At 36.4% G+C, this 19,140-nt stretch overlaps 1 protein-coding gene across 1 annotated transcript in view; it reads right to left on the reverse strand.

The window, feature by feature from the left end:
- The window catches only part of LOC113113231 (O-acetyl-ADP-ribose deacetylase MACROD2-like), a 160,241-nt gene that overhangs the window by 44,228 nt on the left and 96,873 nt on the right, over positions 1-19,140 (reverse strand). Inside the window, exon 5 of the mRNA XM_026279394.1 lies at positions 5,431-5,512. Coding sequence (XP_026135179.1) covers positions 5,431-5,512 — 82 coding nt within the window. The remainder of the gene's footprint in view (positions 1-5,430; positions 5,513-19,140) is intronic.

Raw genomic sequence — 19,140 nt, forward strand, 5'->3', positions numbered from 1 at the left:
CTAAAAAGCACTTCAATCCTCACTCCACAATGATTCGTCCCAATATAACATCCTCATGACAATTTGGCTCTTCTGGAATGTTCTATTCGTACACGCTCCTCGTACGTCAATCAATATCTAATATGCAGTCAGGGAAACATGCTAATGATGTAGCTAAGAAAACACAAATGACATTGCTTGTTGAACAGTGAGAAAGACGAGCATGCTTCACTACAGATAATAACTCCATATGTCACTCATTACGATTCTCACATCAAAAACAGATACCATTGTGGAACAAGCTATGTAAATACTGTAGAAAATACAGAATGAGATGAACAACTACTTTAATTACATTAATGTTTGATTGAAAATGTGAAAAACTATTTCTGTGGAGGATTAGAGAGCTTAATGGTGAAAAGAACAACGTTTAAATAAAATTCCAGACACATGATCATAAAACACGCTAAATGTTTGCAATTACCGCAGATGACCCCTTCTCTGCATCGCTGACCTTTGACCCTGTCAGACCACTCTCTCTGTTTATTAATCAGTGCTCGTCTCTGCCTCCTCGACCCGCATTTTAATGATAAAACCATTTGTGTGACTTTGGCACTATTAACTTGACCTCTCAAACTCTTTAAAAGCTCAGAATTTCACTTTACTTTGTAGCATTATTTTTGAGATTCCTTTTAAAGAGGTCCTATAATAGAAAACAGTACATGGAAGTCAAAAGAGCATGGAAAAGGAAACGTTTTCTAACCACACCATTTGTTCAAAATAAGAAACATGAAAGGGTTGTGATGTTGAACTGCATGATTAATCAAAAGTGAAGCACAGGATTGTGTTCTGTACCGGAATGAAACTCATCTCTGCACATGTTGTGAGTTCAGGTCGCTTATAATGTTCATTTGGGAACAAATAATGTGGCAATCATCTTTTTAAATCTGTAATCAGTAGTTCTCATAAATCAGCTGTTGTTAACCAAACAGAAGCTTTTAGTGCTCTCTGTGGTTTTCGAACACCAAAATACAAGCTTTATGGTTCAGTGTTTTGAAAATTTATAAATTAAGACTGCCATAAATATTATATTAAAATATACTTAAACTGCAAAAATATAAATAATTATATATATATATATATACACTCACCTAAAGGACTATTAGGAACACCATACTAATATTGTGTTTGAACCCCTTTGCCTTCAGAACTGCCTTAATTATACGTGGCATTGATTCAACAAGGTGCTGAAAGCATTCTTTAGAAATGTTGGCCCATATTGATAGGATAGCATCTTGCAGTTGATGGAGATTTGTGGGATGCACATCCAGGGCACGAAACTCCCGTTCCACCACATCCCAAAGAAGCTCTATTTTAGTACAGTGAACACATTGTCATGTTCAAGAAACCAATTTGAAATGATTCGAGCTTTGTGACATGCTGCATTATCCTGCTGGAAGTAGCCATCAGAGGATGGGTACATGGTGGTCATAAAGGGATGGACATGGTCAGAAACAATAGGCCGTGGCATTTAAACAATGCCCGATTGGCACTAAGGGACCTAAAGTGTGCCAAGAAAACATCCCCCACACCATTACACCACCACCAGCAGCCTGAACAGTGGTAACAAGGCATGATGGATCCATGTTCTCAATCTGTTTACGCCAAATTCTGACTCTACCATCTGAATGTCTCAACAGAAATCAAGACTCATCAGACCAGGCAACATTTTTCCAGTCTTCAACTGTCCAATTTTGGTGAGCTCGTACAAATTGTAGCCCATCCGCCTCAAGGTTGTGTGTGTTGTGGCTTCACAAATGCTTTGCTACATACCTCGGTTGTAACGAGTAGTTATTTCAGTCAAAGTTGCTCTTCTATCAGCTTCAATCAGTCGGCCCATTCTCCTCTGACCTCTAGCATCAACAAAGCATTTTCGCCCACAGGACTGCTGCATACTGGATGTTTTTCCCTTTTCACACAATTCTTTGAAAACCCTAGAAATGGTTGTGCATGAAAATCACAGTAACTGAGCAGATTGTGAAATACTCAGACCGGCCCGTCTGGCACCAACAACCAGGCCACGCTCAAAATTGCTTAAATCACCTGTCTTTCCCATTCTAACATTCAGTTTGGAGTTCAGGAGATAGTCTTGACCAGGACCACACCCCTAAATGCATTGAAGCAACTGCCATGTGATTGGTTGATTAGATAATTGCATTAATGAGAAATTGAACAGGTGTTCCTAATAATCCTTTAGATGAGTGTCTATATACATGTATACATATATATATTATTATAATTTTTTTATTTTTTTCTTGATATGATAAAGCATTCTGTACCAAAAAATAATATATATATTATTATTATAATTAAAATTATATTAGTACTGGATTAAAACTTCAGTAATCCAAGTACAAAAATCAAGTGAATTCTGAGCAAGTTGAAGTGACTGGCTCATACTGACTGGTTGTAAACTAAGAAAGTAGCGTCTCCGCCATCTCATTTCTAAACACTAATACAAAGAGACACGCCTGGGGAACAAGGACCTGCCTGATATAATTACAAATTCTCCGGTGAATTCTATCTTTCAGCAAGACCTGGAAGAGGAAAAAAGTGTGCATGTGTGTGTGTGTGTGTCTGACAGGAACATGACAGAAACAAAACATTCAGCAAGTAAGGGAAAAGTGAGTGTCTTGACACTTATTATTCCACCCGGTCCGCGAGTCTTAGTGTGTGTTTGAGAGGAGGAAATGGTGAATTATATTATTCTCTCTGTACTGTGCATTCACCATTCCTCTGACTGTTTGTGTGTGTGTGCGTGTCCATACAAATGATGAGCCTCCAGGCAGTGGCTCATTTGGAAACCTCCGGGGGTCTTGTCATGGAAGTGCAGCGAGCTTCAGGCGAAGCGAGACAGCAGAACACTTGGGAGGGTCCAAAAGGGCTCTGGTGCGGCCTGCACTCACATTGAATGTTTATTTAGTGCTTAGGGAGATTGAAAACAGGGTTCCTGAGAGAGTCTTGGCCTTTAAAGAGAGAGAACTGCTACATGGGCTCACAATAGACAAGTTCCCATGGAATTAGCTAGTGCCACGTCTCATAAGTGGGAGAGGGAGTAAAAAAACTTAAAGAGAAGAGGGAAGAGGGATTGGGTGAAAGCAAAACAGTCATATTGACATTGACAGAAGGCCAAAGTGCAAGACAAAGAAAGTGAAAACCGAGGAACTGACTTCTAAAGTTCCATCACACAACAGTTCATCTTTACATAAACCAACGCCAGCACCAGAGACCACACGATCCAACCAGAAACAGACAAGCAGAAGTGTGAGGTGGGATGTCACTGAGGAGGTGCCGTCCTGCGTGCCTCCGACATCTGGGGTTTGCCGTTGAGGCTCAGGATCACTGAGGGTGTTGACAGAAGTAAAGCCCCTTTGAGTCATGCTCTACATATGGACCTCCGGGCTACAACGATCGAGCTTCAGAAACAAGCAATCTGTACTGTGAAACACTAGAAGTCAAAATGCACCACACCTGTTAAACTCATACACTAGAGCATTTCCTGGGATTCTCAGGCATCAAGGAAAACGAGATGTCGTAGAAGCCTAAGAGTTTAGTTACGTATTGAGTTTGTGGAAACACTAAAAATCACTCAAAGGCGGATGGTTACAAACTGAGACACAAATGCAATGAGCCGTGAGATGCAGACAGCAAAAACACATCCCAATGCACAAAGCTTATCCTATTTCTCCCCTTTCCTCTCAGTATAAATATTGTGGGTCTTTTATATATGCAATATTTTATGTATTCTTTAAACATGGTGTCTATGTTTTTTTTTTTTTTTTTCAATGTTAAAATGCTTTCTCCTAACCTGGCTTAATGTGCTATAAGTAAGCCATTTGTAGGTTGATTTCCCCTGTGGCAGCTTCAACATTACTCTGTTTGAGCGACAGAGCAATATTGATTCTGGGAAACTTTCTGAAATTATTTTAGCGATTACACCAAAAAACATTGTTTTCTTATCCTTATGTTGCTCCAAACTTGTATGACTTTCAGAGATTCTGAAAACTGTGCTGGTCACTCTTTTCCATGACGTTATAAAGAATGAATATACTGCAAATCTGGGGTGAACTGGCCATCTGGCATATGGGGCATCTTCCCAGTGGGCTGATGTGCTTTGGGGTTGATACAATATATTTATATATATATTTCAAATCATGCACCTGATGGAATTTACACCTGATTAAATACACGGTTTACTGACAAAATGCCCATTAATCATCGGCTGATATAAATTGTGTACCCCTAGAATATTGTTTTGTATATTTTGGATGACGCTGCATATACATGACTGGACCGATTCTTAAAGTGGTGGGCAATCTGAACCAAAAATGCCAGGGTTGATTTTTTTTTTTTGTCCCAGTGTAGACAGCATAAAACTCATGCACTATAATCAGGTCTTTATTATTGAGAAACAGACAAAAACTTAAGTGATAATTGACTCTTCTAGTGAGTTGCTAACTGTTGTAACCAGCTGAGCGACGATGGACAAATCATTCATGCTAGGTTTGTGAACCAGATCATGGTTCATTGAAAATTTCCAACTCAAAAGCGCAATTTGGATATTAATTGGACATATTTACTTCTTTATGAACACACCAAGGAAATGTCTTTTAAGCTTTTCGTCCTTTTTTGAAGTATGAAAATGTTTCTATATTCAGTCAAATTGTAGCATTTTACAAAAATGTCTCCTTCATGAACATTAGTTAATGCACACGCTTACACAAACTGACAAAGCAATATATTTTTTACAGCATATATCAAACTTCATTAATGTTAATAAAAATATAAACGTCCATTGCTAGTTTATGTTAGTTCAAAGTATTTTAACTAATGTTAACAGATACAGCTGTTACATTTTAATAATGTAATAGTAAATGCAGAAATTACCATTAAAATATATTGATAAATGCTTTAGAATATTTTTTTTCATTGTTATTTCATGTAAACTAAAGAAGTTAACTAATATAAGAAAATGAAACCTTATTGTTAAGCGTTAGCAAATGAATGGAAAAAAGTGACCACAGTCTTCAGATATTACTTTTGTACTGCAGAGAAGCAATTGTGCATGTTTGGAGCAACATATAAATGATGACAGTAAATGAGCACATGATGATATTCATTTTTGGAATTTATTTTCAGTTTAAATAATCCAACCTGGGCTGTATATTACTATAAACAGCTTTTGCTTATGTGGAATCCAATCAATTCATGCTGTGCTGTATTTATGCACTTTGACAACAAAATACAAATACAAATTCATTCAGGTGTCATGCCAGTCAGATGCTTGACACTGTGAATTCTGCCTGATACCCAAGTAACAAGCTTTGACCTGAGTGGGTGTTACAACCAACAAATAAAATGAAGTTAGATTCCAATAAGAAGATACAGTACCTGGGGAGAAGAAATCTGACATCTTCCTCTTGTAAATCTCATAATCTGTCTCCAAGAAGACGCAGAATATGACACGGTCGATCTGCAGAAAGAGCGCAAAACAGGCATTTAGCATAATGGAAACCTGGATCAATGCATCTCTGGGTAAACACATGGCTAAGGGCAACACTATTAATAAAAATGAAAGTACCAGTACTCAAACCTGTCATAACTAGAACTCACGGGACTCATTTATGACACTGAGGCACTTTTTGAGACTTTCCTTACTTTGTTCAAAATCCAAATAAGTCTAAAACAGTAATAAAAACAGTTTTGGAAAACTATCAATATACACAGAGCAACAATCATCAAAATAACTAAAACATTTATCACATTTGTACAATTTTATAAATGTTCAAAAATAGGAAATCTGTAGAACATTTTGCATGCGCAACATGTTTTTTTTTTTTTTTTTTTTTTTTTTGCATTTTCTTGAATATCATAAATATATGAATATTCAGTGAAGATGTTTTGACTAAAACCACAGAAAATCATCAAACTACTGTATGGACAATAAAAAAATAAAACATAAAATAATAATTATTATTATTTAAAGAGCAGAACATCAAGATTTAAGAAAAAAAAAAATTTTTTTTTTTTTACAAAACCGCCCAGCACTTCCTTATCATTGCGGATACTGGATCCCATATTCAAGTCCATCTCCTTCCTTTCCGGACCACCCAGACCGGCCACCCTGCTTAAGATCTCTACGATTACAACAGGAATCTCAATACATACAAAACCCTCTTTTGATTCTTCCCATGTTCCCAAAACAAAGAGCTCATGTGAACAAGAGTATAAAACAACACACAGAAAGATTGCCGTCAGCCTGTAGGGAACACACTGTATTCCTAAAATCAAAGATCCAGCAAATGTTTTAATAGCAAACATTTCCTTCATATTTGCATATTATGTTCAGCGGGGTTCAAAAGGCCACGCTGAAAGTCTAGAATTTTAAATGTCACTTAAACCTGAAAATAAACAGAAAGGTTTAGGATTGTAAACGTAAAATGAATAAGAAATTCAATTCCTGCATTTTTTTTCACTAATCATAACTTGATTTTTGAACCCCTTTTGTACAGAACTTCAGATGATACTAAGAACTTTAGAAGTGCATACCTTTTATTCAGTTCAACTTCAACTCAAAAAGCTATGCTGATAAAATGATATTTTTAAATAAAAGAAGCAAATGCAAAACAGAAGCATTACAGGTTCTAAACTGCTGTAGCGATCACCTGTAGATTTTGAGTATAATATGAATATTAATTCCTGCCCTGATAGACCTCCTTTAAAACCAAGAAAGATGATCCTCTCTGTCAACTTTAAGGGTCCTTATCAACCTCACTCTCTCCCTCTAAGCCACAGGTACTGTATGCCTCTCTCTCCCTTCACGGAGGAAATGTGCCTCCCAGGGAGAAGTCAGATAATCGCCCTGCCGAATATATCGAAAAGTCACAGACAGCCTTGTAACACCCTTTCTCGTCTCGTCTGGTGGACGGAGAGGGAGATAAAGCAGGACTCCCAGCGGGATGGCGAGAGACCGGACCACCTCTTCTCCCCCTTACTGGCAAACCACACGAGGATTCAATATAAAATCATTCTCCCTCACAGCCTTCTGCAGACAGACAGCTGTCTATTAATAGTTTATGGCCTGCCCTTTGGAGTAAATATTAAGACTTGACTTGAGACTAGTAACATTTTTATTTTTGTGCAGGGGAATGTCTCCAGGGGGTGTCCTGGACATAAAGAGAGAGAGAGAGAAAATGGTCCAGCTCATTTTTTTTCTCCCCATCATCCTTTAAACTCAGAACAGAGACATTTTTAAGACACCTTTAAGAGGGCCAGGACACAAAAAGGAGAGAACACAACCACAGGAATCTCTGCACCTCTCTCAAAACCCCTAAATGCCCATTGAGAACAAAGAAGAAGAATCTTGAATGTCAAAAAGCCAATGGTTTTCAACTGGTTTTCTTTAAGGACCCAGATTTTGTGACCCAATACAGTATAAACTTTTTTTTATTGCACTAAGTAAACAAAAATGGCTTTAACATGAATAAATTAACTGTTTATTTATGTATGTATTTAATTAATAATTTTTATTTATTTAAATGTAGTCTGATTCATATTTTCTTTGACCTTGTAATTTTACTCTTGGCTTTTAGGACAAGGGACTGTCATGCAACCTGTTCATGAAAGCATCTGTCTTATTTTGCTAGCATTTAAAAAATCTTGATGAATTTGGGGCCAAATAATGTTGTTTGATTGGACAAATAGGCTAAATATATTTATTCACCATCATAACTATAAGTGAATACATTATTAGTTGCATTAAGAGTTTTTTTTTTTTTTTTCAGAACCTGTGACCCATTTTTGCATCCCACTAGTTGAGAAGCACTGTGTTAGTAAATAGTAAATAGCCTTTCCTGCTGGGAACTCTTCTGCATTTATTTAGATCATCACATCTGAGTCTCTTTCTCTCTCACTCATCCCTCAGACAGAGAGTGAATTGAAAGGTGAGTGGTCCTGATAGAAGAGGTCATCCACACCTTTTTAGACATTATGTTCATTGAGTTGGGGCAACTAGACTTTAGGAGAGATAGAGGAGAGATGGAGAGAACTTTCTGCCTTATGCTATTTATATCCAAATGGCCCCGGAGTAAAGATGTCCAATGGTAAAATAAAAGATAAACTAACAGGGATGAAGAAAGGATGTGAAAGAGAGTGTGCAATCCAAACTATTAGTCTTGAATCCAAATATATGATACAAATGAATACAAATAATCAATACTATATTTACTGATATATATATATATATATATATATATATATATATATATATATATATATAATATATAATATATATATATATTATAAAATTATTTTACAGGTTTAATTATACGGGTAGTAATATAAACATATATAAATCAAAATTTACAGACAGTACATAAATATATACTTTAATTCATGTATGTGTGCATAATTTTATGAACATGAACATATATTTGATATTGGTCTCTGTAGATGCTGTGTGTGTTTGTATTTAACTATGTGTATAGCTAAGTATAAATGTACTGTGGGGGGGGGGGGGGGGATAAAAACCTGTTTAACTCTTTAACATTCATTTGTTAATTTGGTTATGAGACTAATTGGAGATTGTTTGCTCGCTTGTTTAGTCAAGTTTCCTATACATTAATTCAAGTTTGCCATTGATCCAGTTTTCTGTGGGCACACACACACACACACACACACACACACACACACACACACACACAGTGAACTGCTACTGAGGGGCTAATGCTGATCATATGGTCACTTTTATCACATCAGCCTCCCAAAGTCCCAAACTTAATATGGCAGCCACCAACATACCAGATATTACTTTAATTGTGATCCGAGATCAAAAATCAGTTCTGAAACACTATTACCTCTTCTTTTTTTTTTTTTTTTTTTTTACCCGCTGAGGACATGTCTATATCTATATTACAGATATCCTCAGGCGAACAGAAGGGCGTGAAGGTATAGAAGTGACTCTATTCCTCATTGTCTCATTTTTATGGCTACCGAGGCATCGCAGTAGGGATATTATTTGTCAAAATAATGACATGCATTTGACACATCCAAAAGCAGTTTCTCTTCATGAATGTGTCTGTGCAGCACATTAGGTCAATGTATGTCCCCAGAGCCTTGTATGTCATTTTACAGTGAATGTGCTGAAAGCCCGGCACTGAACCACAGTTTCTATACACTGCGCTGAGCAGCGGGGGATTGTGGGACATGAAGAATGGTGTTCAAACACATCCACTGGTAAGCTGAGTGGAAGCTCAGCTTGAGAGGGTTAATGAAGGTCTAATGAGGATGCAGAGACTGCTGTGTGCAGGCCAGACTGGTCATAACTCAACCCTGATTGAAGGACCACTGCCAGAGGGAGAGGGATTGTGCCATTAGCACAGAAATGAATACTGAGTAAAGTTTAATAAAGCTGATGCAAAATGAACCACTGCACTTCTCCAAGCAACATACAGCAGTGGTGAAATTATTTACCCAGATAAGCAGTAATTTTGCAGTAATATTGTGAAATATTATCACAATAAAGTAAAAAAAAAATTCTATTTGAATATTAAAAAGTAATTTATTCCTGTTATGTAAAAACAGAGCTTTCAGCGGTCATTACTTCAGTTTTTAGTGTCCACGTGATCCTTCAGAAATTATTATTATATGCTAACTTGGTGCTCAAGAAACATTTCTATTATCACAGTTGAAAACAGTTTTGCTGCTTAATATTGTTGTGGAAACAAATACATATGTTGAATAATACAAAATTCAAAAGAAAATTCTGATCAATTGAATGCATCCTTTTTAAATGTACTAATAAAAATAAATCAATCTTCCTGACCGCAAACTTTTGAATGGCAGAGATTTGGGTACTGTTAGTGTAGTTGCACAGTTACACACTTCACCTGTGAGGACAACACATGCGTTATTTGAGCTAATTTGAATTGAATTAAAGTAAATTGGAAAGCTATAAATGTTTTTTTAAAGAGAAACTCAACACAATGATCTTTGAATGTTATGTTGCTCAGCAATAATGCATACTCTACGGTCAAGTTAATATATTACCTTAACAACTGTTTGATGTTATTACTATTACTATTAATAAATGTAATTATTTATTGACCATTGGTATATTTTATAATGCATCTTTTTGCTGTTGCCCCTGTTTAATAAAAGCAGCTATTCAAAATAGCCAAAGCCTTTCAGTAGAGTATAAATCTTTCTTTCAAAGCAGCAACAAAACTAGAATTCTACAGTAGGTGGGAAACACCTGGCCAGGTAGGAACAGCTTCAATCCATTCTCTTTAATCTGATAGAGTTGCTTGTAATTTGATTGTGGCTGCAGCCAGAAGCAGAGGCTCGGGAGCCCAGCAGGTGCCACGACATTCTGCTGGCCTTCTTACCAGCGATCTGTCACCGCCAGGCACCCAGGCTCATAATTACATGGGGACTGTGCCAGAAAAACTTTGACGCACTAGCTGTGGCATGTACATTTTCCTGCTTGAATTTTCTTATTGTTTCTGTCAGGCGTAATGAAAGGGACGGGTGGGCCACCGCAGCTCTTGAACCTGCGTATATCGGCCTAAAGGTAGGAGGAGATGAGAAAGAGACGCAGATGTTATGTGTATTTTACAATACTTGTAATTACTGGAACGCTGTGGTACCTTTTTCAACAAATGATGAATATTATCTAGTGAAGAGGTGGCTGTGTAGCTCCACATAGTGTGTGAGTGGGTTGTAAGCAGTTTGTCATCATTATGGGAATGCTGTGCAGCTGAAACTCTAGATGCTCAGTACTGAGTATCACTACTATTAAAAGCAAAGAATTACAATACTGCATTACTCATTTTATATTATAAAATGTTATTATTAATTTAACTTGAAAGTAATGCTTTAAAATTCTGTGTAGAAGTTCGTCAAGACTTTGTATTTAATCTTAGGCTATACCAAGAAACGTCTATTTTTATTTATTTATTAATTTATTTTACTTAATACTTAAATTCAGAAGGGACATATTAAATTGATCAAAAATGAGAGTAAAAACCTTTATATTGTTACAAAAAAATTATATTTCAAATAAATGCTGTTATTTTGAAATGTTTATAAAAAAATCATCACTGAATGTTTGAACACCAAATCAGCATATTAGAAAGAAGGACTCTGTGACACATGGGGGGGGGGGTTGTTTCAGATCTGCTATAACATGAATAATTACAACTTTAAAATATATTTTTAGTAATTATTAATCAGCTATTTTAAATAGTCAAATTATTTCACAATATTAATGTTTTACTGTAAATCAAATAAATGCAGCCATGGTGAGTATAACATACTAAAAAAAAAAAAAAAAAAAAAAAACATACTTGACCCTAAACTTTTAAATGTAAATGAATGCAACATAAATATTGAACAAAATTTGTGGGAAACAATATATTATGTAACCTAATGTTTTATATTTGGGGAAAAAAAAAAACAATCTATTATGTAATCTAATGTTTTATATTTGGGAGAAAAACAAAACAAAACTAATCAAGATACACACCTGTAGCAACTGTGTCTGAAAATAAGTATTATTTTATTTAACTTTATTTTTTGCACTTATAAGCATGATGCATAATCTATGTAACTACAGTACAATACCCATAATGCTCATCATACACTCCTACAATACTTATACACCACTATGTGGAAATAAATAGTTTTAATTGTAAAATTAAATATTAAAGTTCTTTACTTGTAAGTGTGATATTATGGTGTAAATTTAACATAACTTTCCACCTGTTAATCTGACTAACCCCAAACACTGTAAGCACAGTCATGGCAATGACACTGAGGGAAAAGGAAAAGCATCATTGCTCCGTTTTGTCTCGAAGAAAAAAACGGGCTCATAATGGCATGATGGGAAATGATGAAGAGAGTCCTGTCTGTCAGCATAAAGAGAGCAAGGGAGAGAGGAAAGGCAGTGTGGGGGGGAGCCAGAGTGCTCAGCGAGAGGCAGGTGGAGACTTTCCAGGCCTTATTACCAGCATAATTACACACACCTGAGCCAGCCCTGCATGAGAGGACAGTAATTAAAGAGTTGGGAAAAGCATGAGAGAAACACACACACACACACACAATGGCGCTCACATCCGGAGATCGATCTGGTTAAAGAAGGAGAGGAGCATAAACAGAGGAGATTCAACGGTGCATGAAAACACACAAGTGAACACACATACATCAGGCGATTTGTCAAACATTGAAGAAACGGGGTGGAAGATGTCACTCTGTGGCGGTCACAAATTAAAAGGGACATTTAATTAGACTGCCGATGGCGATTTTGATATATAACGTAGAGGGCTGAACACAAAATTTGAGCAAAGATCCTAAAGTGATGAGGTAAAGACTCCTGGCAGTAGAGACGATTAGATAAGGCTAATGCTAACCTCTGAGTAACCTTGGTCAAATATGCCCTCAGCGCATTAAAACTTCTCCTGACTGATTCACAGAAACAGTGATGAGACCAGAAATTTGAAGTCATTAATATTGAAAATAAGCAAAGTATGTTTGTTAGATTTCACTCAAGGCAAATGTGCTTTAAAATCAGCCGTCTTTGTTCATGACTTCACATTCTTTGATTATATATAAGAAAGTATTTGTAAATATGTATTAAATATATTCAATTAATTAACTTAAATATTTTATTGTAATATAATATATAATATAGTAAATGATGATTGTTTAATTTAAGAAAATGCAGTTAGGTCAACAAAATTGGAGAGAAAATAAAGAGAGATCCATTTGCTAATGAATAATAAATCAAATAATCTTGAATAATATATAATAAAATGTGATGAGCATTTGCCTCCTTTAAAGTATCTACCAGCAGGTTCTAAAAAAAAAAAATATATATATATATATATATATATATATATATATATATATATATATATATATATATATATATATATATATATATATAAATAATAAATAATAATAAATAAAAATAATTAATTAACCATATGTCTTACAAAATAGAAAAACTGTAGTAGAAAACTGAGGTAAATAATTTAAAACAGTACATGCATTATATAAATAGAAAATAGAAAACTGTGCGAGATAGATACTGTTGTAATTTTAACATGTAACTTGCTATTTCTTACTTGAAGACAGTGCGACTAACCCCAACTCACACACACTGCATTGACAATTAAGGAAAAGGACATACCATTGATAATTTTCAAAAGATATAATACAATTCTAACTTAAAGACATTCAAAATTCCCAGCAGTCATATCTCCATAATCCATTGCTCATCCACTACTGCTAATCAATCTCTAATGTTAGTTTCTCCCACCACATTCCATAATGCAGACTCTCAGTCCCACTGGGCAAAATGTGTGCAAAAGTGAAGTGACATTCAGCCAAGTATGGTGACCCATACTCAGAATTTGTGCTCTGCATTTAACCCATCCGAAATGCACACACACAGAGCAGTGAACACACACACACACACTGTGAGCACACACCCGGAGCAGTGGGCAGCCATTTATGCTGCGGCACCCGGGGAGCAGTTGGGGGTTCGATGCCTTGCTCAAGGGCACCTAAGTCGTGGTATTGAAGGTGGAGAGAGAACTGTACATGCACTCCCCACACCCACAATTCTGTCCGGCCCGAGACTAGAACTCACAACCCTTTGATTGGGAGTCCAACCCTCTAACCATTAGGCCACGACTTCCCCACTGTAACGTAACAAAACAAAACAAGAACAGGGAGAAACTGCTTCAGAGAGTCGGTCAGTGGTCAGTCAATCAGTCTGACATTATTTTGATCTTTTAAACTTCAAAGAGAGAGACTGCGAGGTTGAGAGCTGCTGGAATCATAGTTAAAACTGAGTCATAATATCAGAGATGGGCTTCTGAAAGGTTTGCTTTTGAACAGAACAGCTAGATCTACAGATGAAAGAACATGCGCTTAAGAAACCAGTGGTCAAACTAGCATTTGTTAAGTGTTGTAAACTACTCTAAGAATCAGGATAACATTTAATATAAAATGGAGCTAAAATGAAGAAAACGTAAGCAAATGTTCAACTCTCTCATATTTACTGTACATCCCCTGCGTGACACTGTTAGCCAGTTTACTTTAACCCAATGAAGTAAAATCCATTTGCTAAATGGTGTTTTAGCATTTTTCTAAAACACTTTTATATTAAGGACACAATTTTCACTAAAATGCTACTTTTTTTTTTTTTTTTTTTTTTTTTTTTTTTTACCAAAATATTATTTCAAGCTGACTGCAATGCCATGGTCCCATTTAGGACCAGTTATATAATAGTCATTTTTAACATGTTGCAATGTGTTTGTCTTATTAAAAACCACATTGCATAACATTTTCTGCATAAATCATTCAAATGCAGTATTCCTAAACTGATGACAAATTAAGCACCATACTGCGTAAATCAAGGCTGGGGTTTATTAAGGCTAGCCAAGATATTCTTCACAGATGTATAACAGAAAATTACAATAGCAGCTAAACGCAGAGGATGTGAGGGAATTATAGTGAGATATATTGCAGCATTAAAGTTGAATGAAAGCAAAAAATACATAAAATACTCTCCTCAAAAGAACCCTATTTCAATGGCTAAACAACAAGAGATGCTTTTTTCATTCGTTCTTTCCTTCTGGAGCGTAAAGAAAGCCATGTTTGAAAAGCTTGCATTTGTGTACACTAAAATACAGAACATCGTAAAATGTCACAGCATGGGCGTAACTTTCACCACCACCACTCTGGGGCTCTTGTTCTGATAGATAATACGGCAGTCCTCCCAACGGATGAAAAATGGAGTCCATTTCACCTCTGCTGAAATGCTAACCGCTTATTTGACAATAACGCCATAGTCACTTTATCAGAAAAAATCCCACAGCTGGGGAACATGCAATTTCTTGAGGGACACATTGCCTCTTTTTGGCTTTCTAATGGACTGGTAGGTGTGTTGTGAGAGCAAGGGGAAAACGAGGCTCAACACAAGCGTGTTTCAGTGTAACATGAGCATACAGCTAATAGAGCATTGATCCATTAGAGCTGGTTGTCAGACTGTGCTGTTAGACTGTAATTAAGGTGATGAAAGGGGTTATCAACTGTGCATGGCTAAAACAAAAGGATGGAGGGCAGAGAAAAGTGAAAAATTAACATATACCAGAATTCAACATACGTCTGCTCATTAGAGGATATAAATAAATATATACAATTAAAATTAAATCAAATATTAAAAATATCTGTCTTCATTCATTCTTAAGGAGGCAATTGTATCAAGAACCAAGGGCATATACACTTTTTCACATCTATAAGTAACGAGTGCCTGGCTTTATGAAGGAGTCATTAAATCATTCACTTAACCAATTTGTTCATAAAAACTGTGATTCATTCAGGAGCAAATCAAGAACAACAACGAAACAGCAACAACTGACTGTTTTTATGAAATGAATCATTCACTATTTTGTCTTATTAAAAACCATACTGCCTAGCATTTTCTGCATAAACATTCAAATTCAGTGTTCCTAAATTGTGCCCACAAGACGAAAAACTGATAAAGACTTAAGCACCATAATGTATAATTGAATCTTCACAGATGTTAAATAGAAATCCATTCAGGAGAACCACTACTGTGTGTTGCTCAGTATGTACAATTGCGCATTTGATTTTATATTTTGTATGCAAGACACAAAGATAGAAATGGATAGAGAAATAGAGTCAGTTTATGTTTGTGTGAGTTTGCGACACTGACAGGTCTCTTTCTCTAGAAGATAATAATGCTAATAGTGCCCTCTGATGTGGGGTCAGATGAAAAAGATGCCAAATGATCAGCTGAATGCACAATAGCATTTGCCAACATGCCGGCTGCCACACAACGCTATATTTTCCAACAGAGACAGACAGACAGAGACTCTAATGAAGGAGTCTCTAAAAATGACAACTCTCCTTTCCAAGACTAGCTGGTGAGTACATTTGTAGCTAATTTTAGTTTCTGGGTGTACAGTTCTTTAAATGGTCCAGTCAGGATATTAGTTTTATAATACTCAAAAGGGAGATAACTAAGAATTAAATTTGCTTACTGTGCTGAACAAAATTTGCATCTTTTAGGTCAATGTATAAAATGTAGGTCACAATAGGGAAACTGAGACTTCAGCCAGTTCTTCCAAAAAGATGTTACTTGCATGCAAAGCACCATTCAGCGACAGCAGAGATAGATTCAGCTGGTTGCAGATTAAACATCAGCAGGCACGCCTGTGTTCTAAACATAGTTTCCCTTCTGGAATAACTGCAGGGAGTGAGGTAGCATTTGTACCTTTGCAGTACATCTCTCTATCTTTTTATTTTTCTCGGTTATGTGGAGTCATGCTGGGCTTCCTCTGCAGGAGGTAAGAAGCGGAACAAGGTATACTGGAGATACAATCATGACACAGACAGACATGTGTCTTCTTCTCTGGAGTGCCTCTGGCACTTCTCTCATCCATCTTTGTTTATCCTGTCTGTAGTCATCCAGAGTTAGTGCTTCTGACATCATAGGAAGGAGCGCACAAACAACTAGAGAATGTGAGAATGTCTTGTCCTGACATGAAGTGTCAAAATCAGTGAGCATGTTTCCTTAAACAGCTTGCGAGACGCAGCGATGTCAGCCTGAGAAAATTAGAAGTAGTGTATTCGCTGTCAAAGCTTGCTTTTTCATTCTCTCGTAACTCAGCGTAGCAGGTAAACCCACCACCCTGTGACTTTGTGAGGGTAATATGTCAAATCAGGAATCCAACGTGGTGGATGAAAACCCAGAGAAAGCTTCTGACAAAACTTGCACGTAAATAGCTAAAGGCCAGAGCTATGTACAATCACCTACTGTAGAGTAAGGGATGGAAATGTAGACACATTTTTTGATACTGTTAAATTATCTTTTATAACAGAACCATTCACAAGCTGTAAAAAAAAAAAAAAAAATCTACATTAAACTGTAGATATATATATATTTACCTCCAGTGATCTATTTGTTTTCTGACATACAAAGTGTCCTGTTGCAGTGTGAGAAACCGCTGCATCAGATAAAATGCGTGCATTTGAATGAATTAAACTGAACGACTGTGAACAATTTTAGACCTTTTTCCAAACTGATTAGAACAAAAGAGTAATTAATTCGCAATCTGTCATCTCTAATTCTGATTCTAAACAGCTCACAGAAAACACAAATGACACGACTGCTGAAATATTATCAGGGATAAAGATTCTGAGGTTGTTATATGGTAATCTGACCATCCAAGAAAAATACTATAAAGACTCAGGGATCAAAAGAAGTGTAAGTCCACCAAGCAGGGAGATACAAAACTATACTTTCCCCCATATGGATTGCTCTGTAGATAGGCACAATCTGAGAACCGGCCACCCTGGAAACCAGAGGGGCCAGTTTTAGCTCACATTCCTGTCGTCTGACATTCAAATATATAATATACCTCTCTTGGCTTGCAATAAAGCACCTTTCTGATATAGGCAATAATTCACTATAGTTTTACTACAACTAAATTGAAAGCTATATATATATAATAATAATAAAAAGTCAAATGTCAAAAGAGCACAAAGTAACTCAAATTTAAGCTAAAATTACAACTGAAAATATAAAAATAAAAGCAAAATCTAAATAGTAATAAACTCTTCAATTAGGGCTGGGAAAATAAAATGATGCATCGCAATTTGATGCAATTTGAGATTTTCCGAATGCATCGTGATTCTTTTTTTCTAGTCGATTCTGAGCTTAGTTTTGAACAGCAGATGGCACTGCATGCTTTAGAAACAACCGTACTCTGCTTGTTTCCAAACCCTTACACACACCTGAACCTAAAAAAAAAATAATTCAGAAAATTCGAAAAGGCTGAAGTGAATTACAAGTGTGTTCACAGTGGGCTGTGTTTACATTGATCTTGTGTCATATAAACATTCTGAGCTGAGGTGAAAATAACATTACATGAATCAGCCGAATGCACAAGCGCTATTTAGCCATAGACAGTAAAAGAAATGGACACGGCGACCCCATTGGAACTCAACTGAGGCAATTGAAGTCCATTTTTAGCGTTTTTTAGCACTTCCGTTTCTGACGCGCAGACTTAAATGAAGCTTGACGACGTCAGCAACCTGTCTGACAAATGTACATGTTCTAGAAGCTGTGCGTGTAAACTGCCATCGTTAATCTTGCAGAGACTACGAGCTTGAGCGGGGAGTTCTTTGGCGTGAGTGAGCAGGAGTAAGTATTCTGATTAATTATTTTGTATAGTATTTTAAAATGTAACGCCAGTACGCCATATTAAGTTAATTGCCTGCGAGCTTCTCCTCCTGTCTGTACGGTAATGCGACAGAGAGACGAGTGGTTATGACGCAATCGTTAGCCTATTTTTTACAAAAACTGTTTCTACGGGGCCATAATGTAACATAGAAGGTAATGGAGCCCTGTCGTGTTTCTTTAGAAATAAATAATGGACAAACTGAGTCTTTAAACACCTCAGATGTAAAGTTATTCGCTGTCAAAGTGACGCCAAAATGAATGGGAGTCAATGGGAATGCTAACGCAAGTGAAGTTCTGCTACAAGATGGCAGCACGCAGCCGACTTCAACTTCTGGTCGACATCCTTGCCGCCTGTATTTAGCACTGTTCTTCATGATCGTTTGAGTGTGCGGATGAAAACTAGATTAGAGTGCCATCTGCTGTTGAAAACTAAGCTCAGAATCGATTCCAGAGGAATCGCGATACTTACTGAAAATCTCAGAATTCTGCATCGATTAATCGTCCCAGCCCTAACTACAATAGCATATAAGTAATACTTAAACACCTGTCTATCTGTCTGCCTGCCTATCTAAATTAGTATAGTCTGAAAGGATGAAATAATAAATTGTTGTGTACATTTATGCTGATGAAATGAACAAACAAATAATGTTTCAAAGCTAAACAGTTATAAAGACACAAAGCCATTATGTGATCTGTTTACAACTGTAATTGCATAAATATTTTTTCAAACTTATTTCTAATCATATCTTGTTTTTACATAGCTGACATTTAAGTTTTGGCATCTCAGAGACAAGCACTACCGCAAACTCAATCTCTGGATTATG

This window comes from Carassius auratus, chromosome 13 (assembly GCF_003368295.1).
Source record: "Carassius auratus strain Wakin chromosome 13, ASM336829v1, whole genome shotgun sequence".
Taxonomy (NCBI): Eukaryota; Metazoa; Chordata; class Actinopteri; order Cypriniformes; family Cyprinidae; genus Carassius; species Carassius auratus.